The 24,169-nt window shown below is 48.2% G+C and overlaps 1 protein-coding gene across 2 annotated transcripts in view; it reads right to left on the bottom strand.

The window, feature by feature from the left end:
- Positions 1 to 24,169, bottom strand: part of LOC119972251 (protein spire homolog 1-like) — a 265,885-nt gene that overhangs the window by 59,052 nt on the left and 182,664 nt on the right. Inside the window, exons 9-10 of one of the 2 annotated variants that reach the window (XM_038808654.1) lie at positions 11,072 to 11,113; positions 4,049 to 4,212 (exon numbers count right to left, since the gene is read on the bottom strand). In XM_038808654.1, coding sequence (XP_038664582.1) covers positions 4,049 to 4,212; positions 11,072 to 11,113 — 206 coding nt within the window. The remainder of the gene's footprint in view (positions 1 to 4,048; positions 4,213 to 11,071; positions 11,114 to 24,169) is intronic. The other variant, XM_038808655.1, reaches the window with a different exon arrangement.

Raw genomic sequence — 24,169 nt, 5'->3', positions numbered from 1 at the left:
ATAAAATTCGAGCTGTAGGAATAAGCCCTGAAGAGAGTCAATTCATCCTCGTTGTGTACCAGACTTTGCTTGATCCAGTTCAAGGTGGTCCACAGATCATCCCACATGACGGCAGCCCGGATGAGCAGGTTCTTTGAGGAGGTGGAGGACAGATGTGGGCGGTGTGGGGGTAGCCCAGCGAACCATGTACATATGTCTTGGGCATGTCCGAAATTAAGGGGATTCTGGCAGGGATTTGCGGACGTTGTGTCAGAGGTCCTGGAAGGAAGGGTGAGTCCGAGTCCAGAATTGGCAATATTTGAAGTATCAGAAGATCCAGGGGTCCGGGGGGGGGGGGGGGGGGGGGGGGTGATGTTCTGGCCTTTTCCTCCCTGGTGGTCTGGATTTTGCTGGGATGGAGGAACTCTGAGCCCCCGAAGTCAGGAGTGTGGGTCAGCGATGTGGCAGGGTTACTCAGTCTGGAGAAAATCAAATTTGCTTTGAGAGGTTTGCCCTGAGATGGCTGCCATTCATAGACTTCTTCAAGGAAAATTGAACGTCAGCAGTAAGGTGGGGGGGTGGGGGGGGGGGGGGGGGGGGGGAACAGGTGGCATGGCAATGTTACAATGGGACAGAGAATTCAGTTTACGGGCAGCTCGGGAATAGAGCGGGGTGACAAGGGAGTGTTGTTCTGTTGTTTTTTTTTTCTTTCTTTTTTTACGTGTGTCTGCCCGCGCGGTTGAGATGTGTGTGTTACAAATGGTTCAATAAAATATTTTCTAAAAAAAAAAGAACGGGTTGATGCAGTGGATACAAAATTGGCTGAAAATCAGGAGGCGGAGAGTAAGTTATTGGATATTTTTCAAAAGGGAGGGAGGTTTGTAGTGGTGATATTGGGAATCTTGTTTTTCCTGATGTTAATGACCTGGATCTGCAAATACTCTTTCTGCACCGGTGAGCTGATGCAAGTGCAGCAAATACCGCAAGTGTGGCTCAGCAGGGCGTACCTCGTCAAGGCCATAAAACGGCAAAGTGCCATTCAGTAGTGATGTCATTATCGGTACCGCAGCACCGAGAAACACCCCACTAAACAGGTCCAAAACATATCCACGTACACCGGTCCTACTAAATCGCACCCGTAATTTCTTACCATCTCTGTTTTAAATCTGTTACCATTAATCCTAAAACTATGACCTCTCGGTCTAGATTGCCCCACAAGAGGAAGTATCCGCTCTACGCCAACTTTATCAATACACTTTATCATCTTGTCTACCTCAATTAGATCGCCCGTCATTCTTCTAAACAGCGAGAGAGTATAGACCTAAACTTCTCAATCTCTCTTCATCAGACAAAGCCCTCATCTCTGGAATCAGTCACGTGAACCTCTGAACTGTCTCCAATGCAACCACATCCCTCTTCAAATAAGGGAACCAAAACTGTACTCAGTACTCCAGGTGCAGTCTTACCAATGCCTTGTGTAGTTGCAACAACACTTCTAGAACATAGAACATAGAACAGTACAGCACAGAACAGGCCCTTCGGCCCTCGATGTTATGCCGAGCAATTATCACCCTACTCAAACCCACGTATCCACCCTATACCCGTAACCCAAAACCCCCCCCCCCCCCCAATTCTCTGGAGTATTGTGAACAGTTTCATCCTCTATTCCTTTTACCAAACGGCAAAGTTCCATTTGTCTTTCTTTATTACCTTCTGTACCTGCATACTGGTTTTCTGTCATTCATGCACGAGGACGCCCAGATCTTTCTACACTGAAACACTCTGAAGTTTCTCTCCATTTCGATAAATTGTCTTTCCATTTTTCTGACCACAATGGATAACCTCGTCCACATTAAACTCCATCTGCCAAATGCTGTCCCACTCACCTAACCTATCTATATTAATTGGTAAATTTTTATTTCCTCATTGCAACTTACTATCCCACCTATTTAAGTGCCATCTGCAATTTTTGAGATAGAACCTACTATTCCTACATCCAAATCATTAATATATATTGTAAATAGTTGGGCCCCGAGGACCACTAGGTACATCTTGACAATCAGAAAAGACTAATTTTCCCGACTCTCTGCCTTCTTGTTCAGCCAGCCTTCTATCCAAGCTAATAAATTACCCCTAACCCACTGGAATCTTTCCCACATCCAAGGTATTTTGGAATATTACAACCAATGGATTCACTGGGCACGATTCTCCGGCCTCGAGTGAAGCGAGGCTGGTGAATAGTGGGAGAGGCCGTAAACAAGAACCGCGGCAGGCACCAAACAGTTTGCGATGCAACCAGTCCACTCCCCAGGGAGAAGTCGGCATCCCGCCATAGTGTGGCGAGAAACCAATTATCACCACTTCAGCCCTGTTTCCATAAAATTAATGGGAGTGACCCCATATCCAACAGCCTCCCGTGATTTGTCGGCCATCCAGCAAGTGGTCATGCTTGCGCCGGTTAGTACTCCTTTTGAAAAACGTGAACCTGGTGGAAGGGTTGCTGGTGGGAGCTGAGGAGGTGGGTAGCCATCTTTGCTCACAGAGCCTGGGGGCATTGGGCTTGCCACCCCAGTGCATGACGGGGTGGGTGGGGGACCCTCAGTTGGGGGGGGGGGGGCCTCCGCAGGAGTGGGCCACTATGGATGGGTTGGAAGGGGGGGGGGGGGGCAGCCATTTGTGGCACCAGCATGCCAACCCCTGGATCGCATGTATCCGTTCCCGGGGCAACACTTGTCACTGCCCGCCTACTCCACCGACCACCCATAACCCCCGCCGACTGCCGAGGCCTCTGGCCGTGCAGCTAAAGGCTATCGCTAATAGGGCAATCGTGGTTAAGTGAGCACTTCACACAACCCAAGTGGATTCTCATGGGTGGGCGGGCCATGTAGATGTGTGAGTCATTCCCTAACATCCCAATCACAACATGATGCCTGGACACTGCAGGAGGCAACGCTACACACGCAGCAGCCAACATCTGAACACCCAGGGTCTGTGTCACATCACTGGGGTGCTGGGACTGTGTCGGCACTGTCAGCGGGGTCACTGTCGAGGGCGGGGGGTGATGATAACCCGCAGAGCAGCAGTGTTACTCAATCTATACCATAGTCTGACCCCTGCATGTCTGCCCCCCCCAGCGCACTTGTTGGTGGCACATGCACAGCAATGCTGCCTGTCCCATGTACTGACTGTGAGGCCCGGCCTCATCAGAGGGGTGGAACTCGGGGGAGCTGGTGGCCATCGTCACCACTCCATGGGTTGGGTGTGGATTGGAACTCACGCCCCCTCCTCATGGGGCCCTGGGCTTCAACTTGGGAGAGAGAGGCAGCTGGTACGAGCCCCGGCAGCCCCTGCATTATCTGGCTCTGCCAGCCCTGGCGGTTCACCGATGTCTGCACCTTGGTATCAACGCCCTCAGTGATGCTTCTCAGTGACTGGGACAAGCTCGCAGAGCCTCGGCCATTCCTATCTGAGAGTGGGACATGTCCCGCAGAACCTCATCAAGATCAGTCTGGAATATACATTAACTGTATCTGAATTCTATCAATTGGAAAAGAACATACCACAGTAACTAATGTACATTGGTCAAACATTGATGTATTTAAAGAATCACATAGAATTTATAACATAGAAACAGGCATTTGACCCAAATAATCTATGCCAGTGTTTATGCTCCACACCAGCCACCTCCCACTCTTTCTTCATCTAACTCTGTCAATATATTTATCTATTCCTTTCTTTAAATACACAATGGCTCATTTTACACTCTGACAACATGTTGCTACAGGAAAGAAACTCATACATGCGCACACACACACATACACCCCTCCCCGTGTCTGCATGGGTCTCACCCCCATAACCCAAAGACGTGCAGGATAGGTGGATTGACCACGCAAAATTGCCCCTGAAATTAGAAAAAAATACACAGATGCTCATGCACACGCACACCCATACAGACACACGCTCATGCAGACACTGCATATATAAACTCACGCACATTCACACACGTGCACACTAATACACGAATAGAAGAACAACAGAGAATGAGCACTGGAGTCATATTTTCCTGTACCTCGGAGTCAGAGCTGTCCATCTCCGCCAGGGTCGGCGCCTTCAGGAGTTTTCTTCTTTGCACTTTCAAGGTATGGGCGTCAGTTTCGGTTGTTTGAGACATAACTGCGCCATTGGCCAGGCGTAGAGGCGAGATCTTTCTACTCCTCTCTGGAGTTGCCACATCTGTTAACACAGGAGACGTGAATCTAAAGGTCTGACTCTTCGACACTGTTTTGCAGGAGGTTATTTCTACACAGTACGCCTTCTGTCACATGCATAACACAAATATCAACGTTAGAGTTGCCACCTGTCTGGTTTTGGAAACAGGCGGTGTGTTTTTCGAATGACTTATTGTAAAACATCTAAAAAAGTACAAACTTATCACCAGAAGTGCATCTTGCCTATTCTTCATACCTTATGATGTGTACATATTGAAGTTATTACAGGAAATTGCAGACTCCCTTCCTTTGCGATGTACAACCTGGCAAATGTGGCAACTCTAATCACAACCATCCCCCTTCCCTCCAAATGAACTTTGTTACTTGATGCCTGTTGTTAAATTTTTTCCTTTGTGCAAAACTTAAAAAGAAAATCCACCTACAAATGGAGTGACTGTTTACAACTCCATCATAGCCATGGCTCAGGTAGACACACTAACTTTCCCATCACAGAATCGTTACGGTGCAGAAAGAGGCCATTTGGCCCATCTTCGCTGTACCAGCTCACCAATTGAGCAACTCGCCTAGATCCATTTCCAGCCATCTCGCTGGAGCCCTGCACATTCTCCCTGTTCAGATAACAGTCTAATTCCCTTTTGAATGTCTCGATTGGACCAGTCTCCACCACATTCTCAGACAGAACATTCCAAACCCCAAACACACGCTGTGTGAGTCCCCTCGTTTGCAATCCTTTCATGGATGTGAACAGTTTCTCCCTGTCTACTCCATGATTTTGAATACCTCAATCAAATCTCCTCCCAGCCTTCTTTTCTCCAAGGAAAACAGTCCCACCTTCTCCAAACTACCTTCATGACTGAAGTTCCTCATCTCCGGAACCATTCTCGTGAGTCTCTTCTGCAATCTCTCCAGTGTCTGTACGTTCTTCCTTAATGTGTGGCCTCCCCCAGAACTGGACGCTGTATTCCAGCTGAGGCCTAACTAGTGAATTGTACAGGGTCAACATAACCTCTTTGCTCTTGCTCAATACAATCCTCAGGTGGACCAGACTCGCGAGGATTACCTGCTCCTACTCTTATGTCCCTAGTGGCAACATTCTTCTCTGGGTTGAAATGTCCCAATTCTTTTGACACAAGGCTGAAAAGATGCCTCATGAAATAACTGCCCTGAGTATTAGAGTACCAACCTAGGTGCCTTTGACTGCTGCCTGCTTTGTTTAACGCCCTCTTCCCTGCCAAGTGTGGTGTTCTAATTCTAGAATGGTTGGCGTAGTGCTCACAATGACCACAAATAGCTTTTAAATTGAACAAAGCTATAGGTTTGTTAACACTACTTAATTGGATTTTGACACTTACTCCTATATAATACAGTTGATAATAAACATGGGGGGCGGGATTCTCCAATAATAGGGCGATGTCGTCACGTCGGCGTGAAAAGCGGCGCCAACCACTCCGGCGTCAACGGTCCCCGATAATGGGGAATGCTCCCCTTCCAAGGTCGGCGCCAGAGTCGTCCCTGCAGCTCCAGCCGGTGCGGAACGGCTGGCCGAGTTAGCGCATGCCCGGGGGTTCTCTTCTCCGCGCCGGCCACCGGGCAATATGGCGGAGCCCTATAGGGGCCCGGCGCGGAAGCACATAGGCCGGCATGGAATAGCCCGCCTGCCTCGGTACACCCCGATTACGGGCCAAGCCATCGTGTGCCCCCCCCCCCCCCAAGGACGGCCTCCGCAGACACACCTTCCAGGTTCCGCCGTGCGTGACCTGAGTAACCCACGCCAGCAGGATTCGGCCAAACGTGGCAGCCACTCGGCCCTTCGGGGCCCGGAGAATCACCGGGGGGGGGGGTTTCAACGGCGGGAGTCCCACAGACGCCCGAGAATCGGTGGGGGAGAATCGGGAAGCCGGCGTCGGGGCGCGATTCTCGTGTCCCCCCCCCCCCCCCCCCGGGGATTCTCTGACCTGGCGCGAGGTCGGAGAATGTCGGCCAAAATCTACACTCATCTACTACTAATCTCTACACTATTACATGAACTATGATCTGCTCTCACTCACACTATCATTCCTTCAGTCTGTCCTCTAGCCTCCTCCTCAACCTCTCACCCCGCAAGGCTTAGCATCGATGGCTTGTATAGTTCTGCACCTAGCTCCCTCTAGTGGTTGATTTGGACTTTAGATTAGCCCTTACAGTTCTTTACATTCATGATAATGTAAGAATAAGGAGCTGCTTAATACTAAGATGGAAGCAAATTCAGAGATGTGTCCACCCCTTCACTTATTACAAGGTAATACTGAGTGAGATTTCAGAGAAGATCACGTGTCTGCTTTCTTAATAAAGCAGGAGGGTTCAGAGGAAAGGACACTTTTAATGCAACATGTATAAATAAAAACAATTGGAGTCCAAAATACAGACCCTCTTCAAAATTGTCTAAATTCCCCAATGGTTTAAGGGGCTGCGCAACTGAGTCACACAGACCAGCAAGTAGCCAGTTTCCATCCTCGACTGATGTAGGGATATCACAAACAGCTTCAACACCTCTGGGTTTGGGAGCATGGGGGTAGATAAAGTATCAGTCAGGGTTCTAACTCCTGATCTTGATCCAGTGATCTCCGCTGGAAAGTGTTACGTTTATGGCAGATCTTCGCTCATTGAGTTCAGAGCCGGCTTTACATCTGACCTCTGAACTTACAAGTCAGGAGAGATACGAAACAGGCCGCCCGCTGACTTGCTGTCACCCGTTTATCACTGCCATACACTCTAATCATACGTGTTATGTACTAGTGCCGGTCACCAGCCTAATAGTTCCTGCAACCTTTAAATAAAAACAAAATATTGCTGATGCTGGAAATCTGAAATAAAAACGGAAGCTGCTAGAAAAGCTCAGCAGGTCGGGCAGCATCTGTGGAGAGAGAAAATTAACATTTTGTCTTCTTATGACTCTTCCTTCAGTGCTCTGACGAAGATTCACACTCACTCAAAACATTATCTCCGTTGTCTCTCCGCAGATGCTCCCAGACCTGCTGAGGTTTCACAGCAATTTCAGTTTTTGGCCCCTGTAATGTGTTTTAACAGGTCTGAAGAACAAAAGAACTAGGAGCAGGAGTAGGCCATCTGGCCCCTCGAGCCTGCTCCGCCATTCAATGAGATCATGGCTGATCTTTTGTGGACTCAGCTCCACTTTCCGGCCCGAACACCATAACCCTTAATCCCTTTATTCTTCAAAAAACTATCTGTCTCTATCTTAAAAACCCTTTGGGTGAAGAAGTTCCTGCTAAACTCAGTCCTAAATCTACTTCCCCTATTTTGAGGCTATGCCCCCTAGTTTTGCTTTCACCCGCCAGTGGAAACAACCTTCCCGCATCTATCCTATCTATTCCCTTCATAATTTTATATGTTTCTATAAGATCCCCCCCTCACCCTCATCCTTCCAAATTCTAACGAGTACAGTCCCAGTCTACTCAACCTCTCCTTGTAACCAAACCCCTTCAGCTCTGGGATTAACCTAGTGAATCTCCTCTGCACACCCTCCAGTGCCAGTACGTCCTTTCTCAAGTAAGGAGACCAAAACTGAACACAATACTCCAGGTGTGGCCTCATTAACACCTTATACAATTGCAGCATAGCCTCCGTAGAGTTAAACTCCATCCCTCTAGCAATGAAGGACAACATTCCATTCGCTTTCTTAATCACCTGTTGCACCTGTAAGCCAACTTTTTGCAACTCATGCACTAGCACACCTAGGTCTCTCTGCACAGCGGCATGCTTTAATATTTTATCATTTAAATAATAATCCCGTTTGCTGTTATTCCTACCAAAATGGATAACCTCACATTTGTCAACATTGTATTCCATCTGCCAGACCCGAGCCCATTCACTTAACCTATCCAAATCCCTCTGCAGACTTCCAGTGTCCTCTGCACTTTTCGCTTTACCACTCATCTTAGTGTCATCTGCAAACTTGGACACATTGCCCTTGGTCCCCAACTCCAAATCATCTATGTAAATTGTGAACAATTGTGGGCCCAACACGGATCCCTGAGGGACACCACTAGCTACTGATTGCCAACCAGAGAAACACCTATTAATCCCCACTCTTTGCTTTCTATTAATTAACCAATCCTCTATCCATGCTACTACTTTACCCTTAATGCCATGCCTCTTTATCTTATGCAGCAACCTTTTGTGTGGCACCTTGTCAAAGGCTTTCTGGAAATCCAGATATACCACATCCATCGGCTCCCCGTTATCTACTGCACTGGTAATGTCCTCAAAAAATTCCACTAAATTAGTTAGGCACGACCTGCCCTTTATGAACCCATGCTGCGTCTGCCCAATGGGACAATTTCTATCCAGATGCCTCGCTATTTCTTCCTTGATGATAGATTCCAGCATCTTCCCTACTACTGAAGTTAAGCTCACTGGCCTATAAATACCCGCTCTCTGCCTACCTCCTTTTTAAACAGTGGTATCACGTTTGCTAATTTCCAATCCACCGGGACCACCCCAGAGTCTAGTGAATTTTGGTAAATTATCACTAGTGCATTTGCAATTTCCCTAGCTATCTCTTTTAGCACTCTGGGATGCATTCCATCAGGGCCAGGAGACTTGCCTACCTTTAGCCCCATTAGCTTGCCCATCACTACCTCCTTAGTGATAACAATCCTCTCAAGGTCCTCACCTGTCATAGCCTCATTTCTATCAGTCACTGGCATGTTATTTGTGTCTTCCACTGTGAAGACCGACCCAAAAAACCTGTTCAGTGCCTCAGCCATTTTCTCATCTCCCATTATTAAAACTCCCTTCTCATCCTCTAAAGGACCAATATTTACCTTAGCCACTCTCTTTTGCTTTATATATTTGTAGAAACTTTTACTATCTGTTTTTATATTCTGAGCAAGTTTACTGTCATAATCTATCTTACTCTTCTTTATAGCTTTTTTAGTAGCTTTCTGTTGCCCCCTAAAGATTTCCCAGTCCTCTAGTCTCGCACCAATTTTTGCCACTTTGTATGCTTTTTCCTTCAATTTGATACTCTCCCTTATTTCCTTAGATATCCAAGGTTGATTTTCCCTCTTTCTACCGTCCTTCCTTTTTGTTGGTATAAACCTTTGCTGAGCACTGTGAAAAATCGCTTGGATGGTTCTCCACTGTTGCTCAACTGCTCCACCATAAAGTCTTTGCTCCCAGTCTACCTTCGCTAGTTCTTCTCCCATCCCATTCTAATCTCCTTTGTTTAAGCACAAAACACTAGTATTTGATTTTACCTTCTCACCCTCCATCTGTATTTTAAATTCCACCATATTGTGATCGCTCCTTCCGAGAGGATCCCTAACTATGAGATCATGAATCAATCCTGCCTCATTACACAGGACAAGATCTAGGACCGCTTGTTCCCTCGTAGGTTCCATTAGATACTGTTCTAGGAAATTATCACGGATACGTTCTATAAACTCCTCCTCAAGGCTGCCTTGACCGACCTGGTTAAACCAATCGACATGTAGATTAAAATTCCCCATGATAACTGCTGTACCATTTCTACATGCATCAGTTATTTCTTTGTTTACTGACTGCCCCACCATAACGTTACTATTTGGTGGCCTATAGACTACTCCTATCAGTGACTTTTTCGCCTTACTATTCCTGATTTCCACCCAAATGGATTCAACCTTATCCTCCATAGCAACGATGTCATCCCTTACTATTGCCCGGATGTCATCCTTAAATAACAGAGCTACACCACCTCCCTTACAATCCACTCTGTCCTTCCGAATAGTTTGATACCCTCGGATATTTACCTCCCAGTCGTGACCATCCTTTAACCATGTTTCAGTAATGGCCACTAAAACTGAATCTTACTCAAGAAAAGTAAAAAGGATATACACAGATGAACTGTAGTCAACATATCGCACAATGGATGTAACTCCACACGTTTGGCCCCTTAATTAATTAACTTTTGCTTAAATTCATTCTGTTTGTCTGATTACAGCACATACAAAGATGAGGACGGCCCATAGGCCCAACTTAGCTCATCCATCCAGAAAGTTCCTTCAGTCACCCCATGAGGGAGAAATGAAAAGCTAAAGAAGAAAAAAGGCTACTTCCGGGTTTAACTCTTCCCTATCCAATCAAAGCCAGAGAGCTTTCCTTCCTGCCCCATATAGAAATCTCTGGAGTCCCCCAAGCATCTATCCTTCACCCCCTCCTATGTCCCACCTACATGATGTCCCTTAACGATGGCAGATTCCAGATATAAGCTGACACTCAGCTCTACGTCCCCATCAGTTCTGGCAGCAAGTATGGTAGTCTTCTTCAACCGCACCTGCCAAACCCACCACACCTACCACCTAGGAGAATAAAGGCAGCCTACACATGGGAACACCACCATCTACAAGTCACTCCCCATCCCATCTTGGAAATATCCTGCATTCCTTCATTGCTACGGAGTCAAAATCCTGAAACACTCTGCCTGTGCGAATGCTGTCACCACACAGCCGCTTGCAGTAGGCAGCTCACCACCACCTTGTAGAAGGACAACCTGGGACGGGCAATAAATTGCAGACCTTGACAGCGATGCTCATATCTCATGAATAAATAAATAAACTAGTTCCACATCTAACCAGGGTTACACACTTTTGGCTTAAACTCAATTTATGACATGCTTCATTGGCTGAAAGCATCCTGTCACCACGCACATTGAAATCACATCACCAAAGCCCCTGCGCCAAGCACAAATCACACAGGCAACAGCAGCGCTAAATTAATCCACCGAGCTAAGAATGGTTCAAATTAAAGATGGATGCAGTGAAAGAGGCGAAAGCAAAAGCGAGACATGACGACCACCACATGTCAGGTACTGGAGCTACGTTTACCTGACAAGTCAAAACTGCAAGACATGCTAAGTGGCCTCATTACTGGAAGAACGATTAGGAAAAAAAAAACAGGAAAAAAAAATACAGGGTTAGAAATTCATCTCATCATCAAAATTTTATATTTTCAACTTTTGCAGAGAATTGATAAAGGCAGAACAGTAAAATACACAGAGCACGACTCCCGATTTTCCCCGTGTTTTAGTCCTTTAAAATGACTCGCGGAAAGGACAGACAAGTCGAATCAACCAAAGGCATCAATTAATGCAGGAGGACGAAGACATACTGTTTAAGATTGATACAATTTGGTTCTTGGGAGCACCAATTGAAAGTGGGTCCACGGCGATGCTTGTTACACGTTATGTTGATACTTTAATCAACTATTTGCACTTTCGCTGCTTAAGATGCTGATTTTTAACTGGAGTATGAGTTTGCAGCTTCAGTGCCTCCTCCCAATGACCATTCTTTATGTGCCAGCTGTAGGTAATGCTAGCAGATAGTTTATTTGCAAATAGCATTTAAATGGAGCCCAATTTTGCTCTTTCCCAACAGGCAAACACAAAGGTTGGGATTTTACTAACACCTTGGTGATAGGCTGGGAGCATGGCACAGGTAGAGGTTAGGAGTGGGTTTAACCCACATCGTTCCGTCACCATGCCACTTGGCCAGTGGCAGGAAAGTTAGAGGATTGACTGACCACTTGGAGTACAATTCAGCTGATTAAATGGCCAATTAAGTGCCATGTCCTGCCTCCGGGGCATTTGGTGGCCTGACAGTGTACTTCGGAGGTGGGGGTCAGGCCTCCCGCCAGCAATGGTACTGCCTGTCCCCCCCCCCCCCCCCCCCCCCAGCAGCAACTTCCCTCTGTAGTTGCAGCCTCGACAATGGTCACCACCAGCAGTGGAGCTGCTGATTGGGCTGGCAGCTCTGGGGCTGCCACCTCTAACAGGATGGCAGTCACGGCAGTGGCCCACTTATTTGACTGCCCAGGAAGATGCCTCTCTGGGTCCTGCTACATGGACTTCAGCCTCCGTGGTAAAACTCCTGCTATCGTGGGGGGCGATGGTTAGGGAGGGAGGGAGGGAGGGAAGGACGGCTTTCAGGTGGTCACGGAGGTTATTCGAGGAGTCTAGTCGGGGGTCAGGAGCATAGTTACCCAGAAATTAGAATTGGTTTTAATCCTTCAAACTCTTCTGTGTTAATATCAGTGAGGCTAACTGTGCTCATCGTTTGTTATGTGGAAAGTGGACAGCAGCTTCTGGCTGGCAGAGAAGTGTAGTGATATATGTAAATCTAGTCTTGGCTGAGAATCCATAGCACATGTTGATACAGACTTCCTGAACTGTATGGCCCAGTGAACATTGTGCCTGTCAAGAAAGGAGGAAGTGCAGCATTTCCCGTTTCAGGCACCCAGTACCTGTGTTAAACTGAGTTATTGTGTCAAGTAACATAGAGCATGAGAACACAGTAGGTTGGCAATAGTTAAAGGCCCATTGTAAACCCATAGATTAGTCTCAGTGCAGATTCACTTTCACCTATTGTGTTTTTGCAGGGTGCAAGTTTATTGCAAACTACAGTAGGAAAAGGATCAATGAAAAAACAAGTAAGATAGTCACATATACACATCCAATGGACACAAACATACACAAACAACAAAGATATAAACACAAATTAATATCCAAGCACACTGGAATATACAGCCACTTATGCATAGAGAATCGCACAACGAGAGGAATTTTACGCTGCCCCCTCCGTCCTGCCAATGTATTTGCAATCGGGGTGGAGGGGGCACATAAAATAAAACAGATGGCTAGCTCACCGCCTTTCTATCCACCTCTGAGCTATCCCCCATATTACGGTGGGCAGGTGATGCCTCAGCCAAACCATCTGCCCACAAGCCATTTGAGGCCTTTAACTGGCCAATTGACATAACCGACCTGTCTCCACTTCTTTTGCAATAACCCGTGTTTCCCCGGTGTCCATCTGGGACATTTTCAACAAGACTGTACTTCAACCCCTACCCCTTTGTGCCCTCCTCCCAGGAGCTCACAAAAGCCATCCGAGGATCCCGGATCCTTCCTTGACCAAAAGCCCCGACCTGTTTGCAAGTCTGGCATCCATGGATTTTCTCTTCAGGACTGTGAATAGCCCCAGGTTTGGCCACTGCTGATTTCTGGCGCTCCTGGAATTACTCAACTGCGGCCGAATCGGATTGACTGGCAGCTCTCGAGGTTGGGGCATCCTTTCCTTGAGGGACGGGAGCCCTACTCTCAGCTCGTTCAGCCCGGCATCTTGTCTGCTGTGGGTCAGCCTTTCTTCAAAAAAATCAGTTGGCTCAAGACCAACTTTGTTAAGACACCCAATTACTGAAGACAGCAATAATGAAGCACAGACTTTTGTTTTAATTACACTTCCTTAAATAAAACTGAACCAGGGCTTAATTTGTTACAAGGTTCAGAATCCCTTCATCCACTTTAACTCTGCTGTACATTTATAACGGTGAGACCAATCTCCATTTAAAGCCTTGGCCTGGGTTTTCCAGGCCGGACCTCAGCCTGGTCTGTCAAATTCACTGTCTCGCCCGCGACGATTCCCACCCGTGGGTGGGACTGGAAAATCCTGGCCCTGGCACACTGGGAACGAACAGAGGACGCTTTCAGCCGGGAGCTGTGCTTTAAATGAGCCAACACATCTCAAATGGGGGAAATCTATCCGTATGAAGGTGATAAATCCCCCCCCCCCCCCCCCCCCCCCCCCCCCCCCCCCCAAGTCATTTCCAAAAATCACTCCTAGCACCTCCAAAATTTAGCACCTGCGCCATTATTCCCCCAACGTTTTGTGCTCAATGTCACCTTCGGAACACCTTTTTTTCAGAGTTCAAACAGTGAGAGAGACTTTCATAAAGTTTAGTGACAGGCATATTCTTCCAGTCAGAGTCAAATAGCCAATCGGAGAGTTGTGATGGAACGACCAATCAGGGCACGGAAAGATGAAACGACCAGCACAGCGAAAAGCTGCCCCATTGAAAAGAAAGCAGATGGCAGCTGGCTCTAGATGCCGGGGAGAAGGGTTTTTGTGTATGAGGGAGTGTCCTGGCCCAGCTGCCTAATGGATGGCGATTGGATGCATTCCGATTCCCAGGGTGCAGCACAGCTGTGCTTGTGTTTGGTGACAGTAAATGGAATGGGAGGGGTGAGATACAAAACCGGGATTTTTGAACAATTTGGGGAAAACCACGAGGACACTGGGACATTTAACGAAAAACTGGGAATGTTCTGGCAGAAACAGGATGCCAGGTAACCCAAACAGGAAATGTGAGGTGCCCACCAGCAAACATCACCACCTCCCCCCAGGCCCTTGGGGGCACAAAGTCATTGCCAACCCGATAGGGAAACAGATACATGCAACTTAGAAACAGGCAGACCGGCAGACACACAGAGGCACAGGCTCAGAGACAGGCAGACACAGTCTCAGAGACAGGCAGACACAGGCTCAGAGACAGGCAGACACAGGCTCAGAGACAGGCAGACACAGGCTCAAGACAGGCAGACACAGGCTCAGAGACAGGCAGACACAGGCTCAGAGACAGGCAGACATAGGCTCAGAGACAGGCAGGCACAGTCTCAGAGACAGGCAGACACAGGCTCAGGGACAGGCAGACACACAGAGGCACAGGCTCAGGGACAGGCAGACACAGGCTCAGAGAAAGGCAGACACACAGTCTCAGAGACAGGCAGACACAGGCTCAGGGACAGGCAGACACACAGAGGCACAGGCTCAGGGACAGGCAGACACAGAGGCAGAGGCTCAGAGAAAGGCAGACACACAGGCTCAGAGACAGGCAGACACAGGCTCAGAGACAGGCAGACACAGGCTCAGAGACAGGCAGACACATAGAGGCACTGGCTCAGAGAAAGGCAGACACACAGTCTCGGGGACAGGCAGACACAGGCTCAGGGACAGGCAGACAAACAGAGGCACAGGCTCAGAGACAGGGCAGACACACAAGAGGCACAGGCTCGGGGACAGGCAGACACACAGGCTCAGAGACAGGCAGACACAGGCTCAGAGACAGTCAGACACACAGTCTCAGAGACAGGCAGACACAGGCTCAGGGACAGGCAGACACACAAGAGGCACAGGCTCGGGGACAGGCAGACACACAGGCTCAGGGACAGGCAGGCACAGTCTCAGAGACACAGGATCAGGGACAGGCAGACACAGAGACACAGGCTCAGAGACAGGCAGACACACAGAGGCACAGGCTCGGGGACAGGCAGACACACAGGCTCAGAGACAGGCAGACACACAGAGGAACAGGCTCGGGGACAGGCAGACACACAGGCTCAGGGACAGGCAGACACAGGCTCAGGGACAGGCAGACAAACAGAGGCACAGGCTCAGAGACAGGGCAGACACACAAGAGGCACAGGCTCGGGGACAGGCAGACACACAGGCTCAGAGACAGGCAGACACAGGCTCAGAGACAGGCAGACACACAGTCTCAGAGACAGGCAGACACAGGCTCAGGGACAGGCAGACACACAAGAGGCACAGGCTCGGGGACAGGCAGACACACAGGCTCAGGGACAGGCAGGCACAGTCTCAGAGACACACAGAGACACAGGATCAGGGACAGGCAGACAAAGAGACACAGGCTCAGAGACAGGCAGACACACAGAGGCACAGGCTCGGGGACAGGCAGACACACAGGCTCAGAGACAGGCAGACACACAGAGGCACAGGCTCGGGGACAGGCAGACACACAGGCTCAGGGACAGGCAGACACACAGAGGCACAGTCTCAGAGACAGGCAGACACATTGGCTCAGAGACAGGCAGACACAGAGACACAGGCTCAGAGACAGGCCGATACACAGAGGCACAGGCTCAGGGACAGGCAGACACACAGGCTCAGGGACAGGCAGACACACAGAGACACAGGCTCAGGGACAGGCAGACACACAGAGACACAGGCTCAGGGACAGGCAGACACAGAGACACAGGCTCAGGGACAGGCAGACACACAGAGACACAGGCTCAGAGACAGGCAGACACAGAGGCACAGGCTCAGAGACAGGCAGACACATTGGCTCAGAGACAGGCAGACACAGAGACACAGGCTCAGGGACAGGCCGATACACAGAGGCACAGGCTCAGGGACAGGCAGACACAGAGGCACAGTCTCAGAGACAGGCCGATACACAGAGGCACAGGCTCAGGGACAGGCAGACACACAGAGGCACAGGCTCAGGGACAGGCAGACACACAGAGGCACAGGCTCAGGGACAGGCAGACACAGAGACATAGGCTCGGGGACAGGCAGACACATTGGCTCAGAGACAGGCAGACACAGAGACAGGCTCAGGGACAGGCCGATACACAGAGGGACAGGCTCAGGGACAGGCAGACACACAGAGACACAGGCTCAGGGACAGGCAGCCGCACAAAGGCACAGGCTCAGGGACAGGCAGACACACAGAGGCACAGGCTCAGGGACAGGCAGACACACAGAGACACAGGCTCAGGGACAGGCAGACACACAGAGACACAGGCTCAGGGACAGGCAGACACACAAAGGCACAGGCTCAGGGACAGGCAGACACACAGGCTCAGGGACAGGCAGACACACAGAGGCACAGGGTCAGAGACAGGCAGACACACAGAGGCACAGGCTCAGGGACAGGCATACACACAGAGGCACAGGCTCAGGGACAGGCAGACACACAGGCTCAGGGACAGGCAGAAACACAGAGACACAGGGTCAGAGACAGGCAGACACACAGAGGCACAGGCTCAGGGACAGGCATACACACAGAGGCACAGGCTCAGGGACAGGCAGACACACAGAGGCACAGGCTCAGAGACGGGCAGACATACAGAGGCACAGGCTCAGAGATAGGCAGACACTGAGGCACAGGCTCAGAGACGGGCAGACACACAGAGGCACAGGCTCAGGGACAGGCAGACACACAGAGGCACAGGCTCAGGGACAGGCAGACACACAGAGGCACAGGCTCAGGGACAGGCAGACACATTGGCTCAGAGAAAGGCAGACACAGAGACACAGGTTCAGGGACAGGCAGACACACAGAGGCACAGGCTCAGGGACAGGCCGATACACAGAGGCACAGGCTTAGGGACAGGCAGACACATTGGCTCAGAGACAGGCAGACACACAGAGGCACAGGCTCAGGGACAGGCAGACACACAGAGGCACAGGCTCGGGGACAGGCAGACACATTGGCTCAGAGACAGGCAGACACAGAGACACAGGCTCAGGGACAGGCAGACACACAGAGGCACAGGCTCAGAGACAGGCAGACACAGAGGCACAGGCTCAGGGACAGGCAGACACACAGAGACACAGGCTCAGGGACAGGCAGACACACAGGCTCAGAGACAGGCAGACACAGAGGCACAGGCTCAGAGACAGGCAGACACATTGGCTCAGGGACAGGCAGACACACAGAGGCACAGGCTCAGGGACAGGCAGACACACAGAGGCACAGGCTCAGAGACAGGCAGACACAGAGGCACAGGCTCAGAGACAGGCAGACACAGAGGCACAGGCTCAGAGACAGGCAGACACATTGGCTCAGGGACAGGCAGACACACAGAGGCACAGGCTCAGGGACAGGCAGACACACAGAGGCACAGGCTCAGGGACAGGCAGACACACAGAGGCACAGGCTCAGGGACAGGCAGACACACAGAGGCACAGGCTCAGAGACAGGCAGACACAGAGGCACAGGCTCAGAGACAGGCAGACACATTGGCTCAGGGACAGGCAGACACACAGAGGCACAGGCTCAGGGACAGGCAGACACACAGAGGCACAGGCTCAGGGACAGGCAGACACACAGAGACACAGGCTCAGAGACAGGCAGACACAGAGACACAGGCTCAGAGACGGGCAGACACACAGAGGCACAGGCTCAGGGAAAGGCAGACACACAGAGACACAGGCTCAGGGACAGGCAGACACACAGAGGCACAGGCTCGGGGACACAGAGGCAGACAGACAAGTCAAAACACAGACATAGAGAAAGGCAGACAGAGACAAACATGAACATACAAATACATGAGCAAGTCCCAGACTCATGTTAAAAAGGAATGTGTTTAAAAAATCACTTTTTGTTTGGTCTCAATGACACTATTAAGGCAATAAGACTAATTATTATTGATACTTTGATATTAAAATAGAATATATTTATTCTATAATAAACAAAATCTATTAATTCTATTAACTAGACATTTAAAAAAAATAAATTTAGATTACCCAATTATTTTTGCCAATTAAGGGGCAATTTAGCGTGTCCAATCCACCTACTCTGCACATTTTTGGGTTGTGGGGGCGAAACCCACACAGACACGGGGAGAATGTGCAAACTTCACACGGACAGTGACCCAGAGCCGGGATCGAACCTGGGACCTCGGCGCCGTGAGGCGGTTGTGCTAACCACTAGGCCACCATGCTGCCCTTTAACTAGACATTTTAATGTATAGAAATGAATAGGGAAAAACACATCAGCTTAAACCAACAGAGGGAGAGATTAGGGGTCTTCAGAATGGACCCTAGTCTCTGATAGTAAATTTTCATTGTGTCAGACAGTTAGACAGACAATATTTCAGATACAAAACTGAGAGATGATTGGGGTGTTCTACAGCTCTTCTGGTTTTTGTTTTAGGTACTTGTTGAAATATGGATGTCGAGCCATATCAGGACTATCACAGGAGAATTTAAACATCAAACTAGACTGGAGTGTAAGACGCAAAGCAATAGATGGAGAGATGGCAGAGTTACGTGAAGTTTGGTGGGACATGGAATATAAACACTGGCATGGACCAACCCAGCTGGGTTGGCCAGTTTCCATGCTGCAAATTCACTGTTGTTTCAAACGGAGGGCATATCAGGTGGGATTTGTTACGGCCATGTAACTACCCCATCCGAGCACCCATTTCCTTTGTTGTGCACTGACCAGTCTGTTTGCACAATAACATAAGTCAGGAGTCAGCTATCTGCCCCTCAAGCCTGCTCTGCCATTCGATATGATCACTGCTGCTCAACGACCTGAAGTACACTTTGTCACCCAGCCCCCAGATTCCTGGATTCCCTTTGTATCCAAAAGTCTATCAATCTTGAACATACTAAACGACTGAGCATCCATAGCTTTCCAGTAGAGAATTCTAAATAAACACAACCTTCTGTGTGAAGAAATTACTTATCAACTCAGTCCTAAGCAGCTGAAGCCTTATCCTGACATTATGACCCCAAGTTCTAGACTCTCCAGCCGAGGGAAACATCCTCCCAGCATCTACTCTGTTGAGCCCAAGAATTTAAACGCTTCATTGAGATCACAAAATCTTCAAAATGCGGAGGATTCAGGCACATTCTACTCACCCTCTCAACAAAAACATAAAAGAGAATAACTTGCCCTGACTGGTCCAGCCCCTTAATAATAATAATTGTTTATTGTCACGAGTAGGCTTCAATGAAGTTACTGTGAAAAGCCCCTAGTCGCCACATTCCGGCGCCTGTCCGGGGAGGCCGGTACGGGAATTGAACACGCGCTTCTGGTCTTGTTCTGCATTACAAGCCAGCTGTTTAGTCCACTGTGCTAAACCAGCCCCTTGCTAAACCAGCCCCTTGCTAAACCAGCCCCTTGACCCAACAAATCAGATAGAGTGTGCAGTGTAATGGGCACTCCCCATAGGAGTTGAGTAACCAATGGTAAAGGACCAAACAAAAAACAACCCTGCAACTTTCAGCCTGGAATCTTGCCGTGACATCAATGTAAAATATAAGGGGCATCGAGGGAGAAAAATTCATGCAGTGTGTCCCGTAGAAAGTTTTCAACCAATTAGTGACAAACCAAACGAGAAAGCTGCAATTCTCGACCCAGTCTTGGGGAACGAAGAAGGACAAGCAAGTGACGTGACAGTTGGCGACCAGCTCAGGGATAGTGATCACAATTCAGTTAGATTCAGAAGGTAGCACGGTCGTTACAACTGTTGCTTCACAGCACCAAGGTCCCAGGTTCGATTCCCGGCTGGGTCACTGTCTGTGCGGAGTCTGCATGTTCTCCCTGTGTCTGCGTGGGTTTCCTCCGGGTGCTCCGGTTTCCTCCCACAAGTCCCAAAAGACGTGCTGTTAGGTGAATTGGACATTCTGAATTCTCCATACGTGTACCCGAACTGGCGACATGGCAACTAGGGGATTTTCACAGTAACTTCATTGCCGTGTTAATGTAACCTACTTGTGACACTAATAAAGATTATTATTATTAGCATGGAAAAGGGCAGAGATAAAGCAGGAGTATAAGTTTTGAACTGAAGGAAGGCACATTTATCAGGAATGAGAAAGGACTTGGCCTGAGGTGGATAGAACAACACCGCTCGAGGATAAATCAGTGGAAAACCTGTGGGAGGCACTATAAAGTGAGATCCTAAATGTACAAAGGAGACATGTGACCTCCAAAAATAAGAGTGGTACTGCCAAATCTAGACTCCCCTGGTTGCCTAGAGGAATACAGGGGAACATCAAACAGAAAATGTAAGAGTATGATAAGCACAAAGAACTAAGTACTGCAGACAACCTGGGCGAGTACAGGAAGTACAACGGCAAAGTAAAAAAGGAAATCAAAGAGAGAGCATGTGAAGTTAAAGAAAACCCAAAGATGTTTTACCAATATAATAATGGTAAAAGGTTAGTTAAGAAAAAGGTGGGACCTATCAGAGATGAAGAAGGGAACATGTGTGTAGATGCAGAGGCTGTGGGAAAGGTTTTAAATCAATATTTGGGCTCCATGTTTACAAAGAAAAGGATGTTGCAGATATAGTAGTCCAGGAGTAACACTGAGATATTGGATGGAATAATCATAGAGAGGAAGTACTCGAAGGGTTGGAATCCTTGAAAGTTGATAAGTTGCCAGGGCTAGATGGATTGTTTCCACGGCGACTGAAGGAGTGCAGGGAGGAGATAGCAGATGCTCCGAGGATGATTTTCCAAATTCACTAGGTACAGGGGAGGTACCAGAGGACTGGTGAAATGCAAATCTCGTTCCATTATTTAAAAAGGGTTTGTCTTGCCTTGGTGATGGGAAAATTAGTAGAATCAATCCTGAGAGATAGGATTAACGGTCACATAGAAAGGCATGGACTAGTCAGGAATAGTCAGCATGGATTTGTTAAAGGAAGGTCTTGCCGTACAAATTTGATTGAATTCTTTGAGGAAATTACAAGAAAGGTTAATGAAGGTAGTGTAGTGAATGTGGTGTACATAGATTTTAGCAAGACATTTGACAAGGTCCCACATGGCAGATTGGCCAAGAAAGTAAAAGCCCATGGGATACAGGGCAATGTGGCAAACTGGATAAAAAGTTGGCTTAGTAACAGGAAACAAAGGGTAATGGTTGATGGCTGCCCTTGCAAATAGAAAGTTGTTTCAAATGGTGTTCCACAGGGCTCGGTGTTGTGAGCCTTACTGTTTGTGTTATATATTAATGATTTGGACGTGAATGTGAGGAGCACGATTGGGAGATTTTCAGACGACACAAAGTTTGGCCCATTGATGAACAATGTAGAGGATAGCTACAATCTCTAAAACAATATAGATGGGTTGATCGAGTGGGTGGTAAAGTGGCAGATATAATTTAACACAGAAGTGTGAGGTCATGCATTTAGGGAGGTCAAACAATTATGGGGAGTACATAATTAATGGGAATATACTAAAAGGAGTAGATGAAGTGAGAGATCTTGACGTACAAGTACTTAGGTCCCTAAAGGCTGCAGTTCAAGTAGATAAGGTTGTAAAGCAAGCATATGGAATGCCCTCCTTCACTGACTGAGGTATAGAATATAAAAGGAAGGATATAATGTTGGAATTGTACAAAACACTGCTGAGGTTATAACTGGAGTAATGTGTGCAGTTCTGGTCACCACATTACAGGAAGGTCATAATTGTTCTGGAGAGAATGCAGAGGAGGTTTACAAGAATTTTGCCAGAGCTAGAAAAATGTAGGTACGAGGAAAGAATGGATAGGTTGGGATTATTTCTCTTGGAACGAAGAAGGCTGAGGGGTGACTTGATTGAAATGCATAAAGTTATAAGGGAAGAGACAGAAATAGACATGATAAAATTGTTTCCCTTGATGGAGAATTCTGGAACCAGGGGACATAGATTCAAGATAATAGGTAGAAGGTATAGAGGGGACATGAGGAAGAACTTTTTTACGCAGAGGGTAGTGGGAGTCAGGAATTCGCTGCCCGAGTTGGTGGTGGAGGCAGAGGCCTGAAACTCTTTTAAAAAGTGCCTGGATCTGCAGCTTAAATACTGTAAACTACAGGGCTGTGGACCGGGTGCAGGACGGTGGGATTAGAAAGGGCACCCAGGCTGGCATGGCAAGATGGGCTGAATAGCCTCCTTCTGTGCCATAACGGTAGCACAAGTGGCTAGCACTGTGGCTTCACTGCGCCAGGGCCCCAAGTTCGATTCCGCGCTGGGACACTGTGCAGAGTCTGCACGTTCTCCCCGTGTCTGCATGGGTTTCCTCCGGGTACGCGGTTTCCTCCCCCAGTCCAAAGACGTGCAGATTAGGTGGATTGGCCATGATAAATTGCCCTTAGTGTCCAAAAAGGTTAGGAGGGGTTATTAGGTTATGGGGATAGGGTGGAAGTGAGGGTTTAAGTGAGTCAGTGCAGACTCGATGGGCCGAATGGCCTCCTTCTGCACTGTATGTTCTATGTTCTAACCTTTCTATGGTTCTATGGTAATATTCCAAAACAATTATTGTAACCTTTCCCAGTTAGACTCCCTTTACTATACGCAACCATTTTCTCATCGAAAGCCTTGTCTGGAGCTTGTGAAATTCCTACCTTTGAGTTCTACAAATGCAGTTGGGTTAAATGAGCTGCTGACAGCATTCAATTTCCCATCCTTCCAGGAACTTTAAAAAAAAAATGCGAATCACATCCCTTCCATGATTCTCCTCACCAACGAGAACATGCTCCGTTCTGTCAGCTGAGGTTCCCTTACTTCTGTGCAATTCAAAATCCCCAGTTCTTTTTTCTGAATTCTATCCAGTGCATCCATCTCACATTGAAGGCTGACCCAAACTACACACAATACTAGAAAAATGGGCAAGTTACATCGAGTTAAAATAACTTGCTACAGCTTCCAATCAAATGTTCGAGTTGAATCCCTGTGGGCATATGAAAGAGGAGTTTCCAAAGCTCAGGGAAATGATAATAAATGCAAGTTTTCATTCTAATTAATTAATATTTAGCCAGCCGTGTGAAATGACGCCATTCTTAGCAAATGTGTAACACAAAGCATACCTTATGACAAATGATACAATTGAAAGCACCACTGCATAAAAATCTTAACATGTGTGAAACACTGCTTGAGCTCTGTCATGTGGGTCCTATAAACATGTTAAACCCCTCAGATTGATGATGCCAGCCCCTCAAAGGATCAGGTACTTCATGGCAGACGTTAACCCTAAAAGTGCCACCACAACAAACTCAACACTTTGGCTAGAATTTTCTATTTTGTAATCATGGACAGACTGGGCTCAAGGAATACATAGACATAGAAGACATAGAATTTACAGTGCAGAAAGAGGCCATTCGGCCCATTGAGTTTGCACCGGCCGCTGGAAAGATCACCCTACCTAAGCCCACACCTCCACCCTATCCCCGTAACCTAGTAACCCCATCTAACCTTTTTGGACACTAAGGGCAATTTAGCATGGTCAATCCACATAACCTGCACATCTTTGGACTGTGGGAGGAAACCGGAGCACCCGGAGGAAACCCACGCAGACACGGGGAGAACGTGCAGACTCCGCACAGACAGTGAACCAAGCCGGGAATCGAACCTGGGATCCTGGAGCTGCGAAGCAACTGTGCTAACCACTGTGCTACCGTGCCGCCCTACCATTGGTGAATGAATGGCCTTTAATATTCTAAAGGGCAAATCTTATAACTGTACTTGTAATGTTCACTCTTCCTATTCCAAAAGGCTCCGAGAGATGAATTACTATCAAGCACACACGTTCACACTAATACACATCTGAAAGACGAGACTAAACCACAAACA

This window comes from Scyliorhinus canicula, chromosome 10 (genome assembly GCF_902713615.1).
Source record: "Scyliorhinus canicula chromosome 10, sScyCan1.1, whole genome shotgun sequence".
In the NCBI taxonomy this organism is placed as follows: Eukaryota; Metazoa; Chordata; class Chondrichthyes; order Carcharhiniformes; family Scyliorhinidae; genus Scyliorhinus; species Scyliorhinus canicula.
This window is presented reverse-complemented; position numbering and strand designations above follow the sequence as displayed.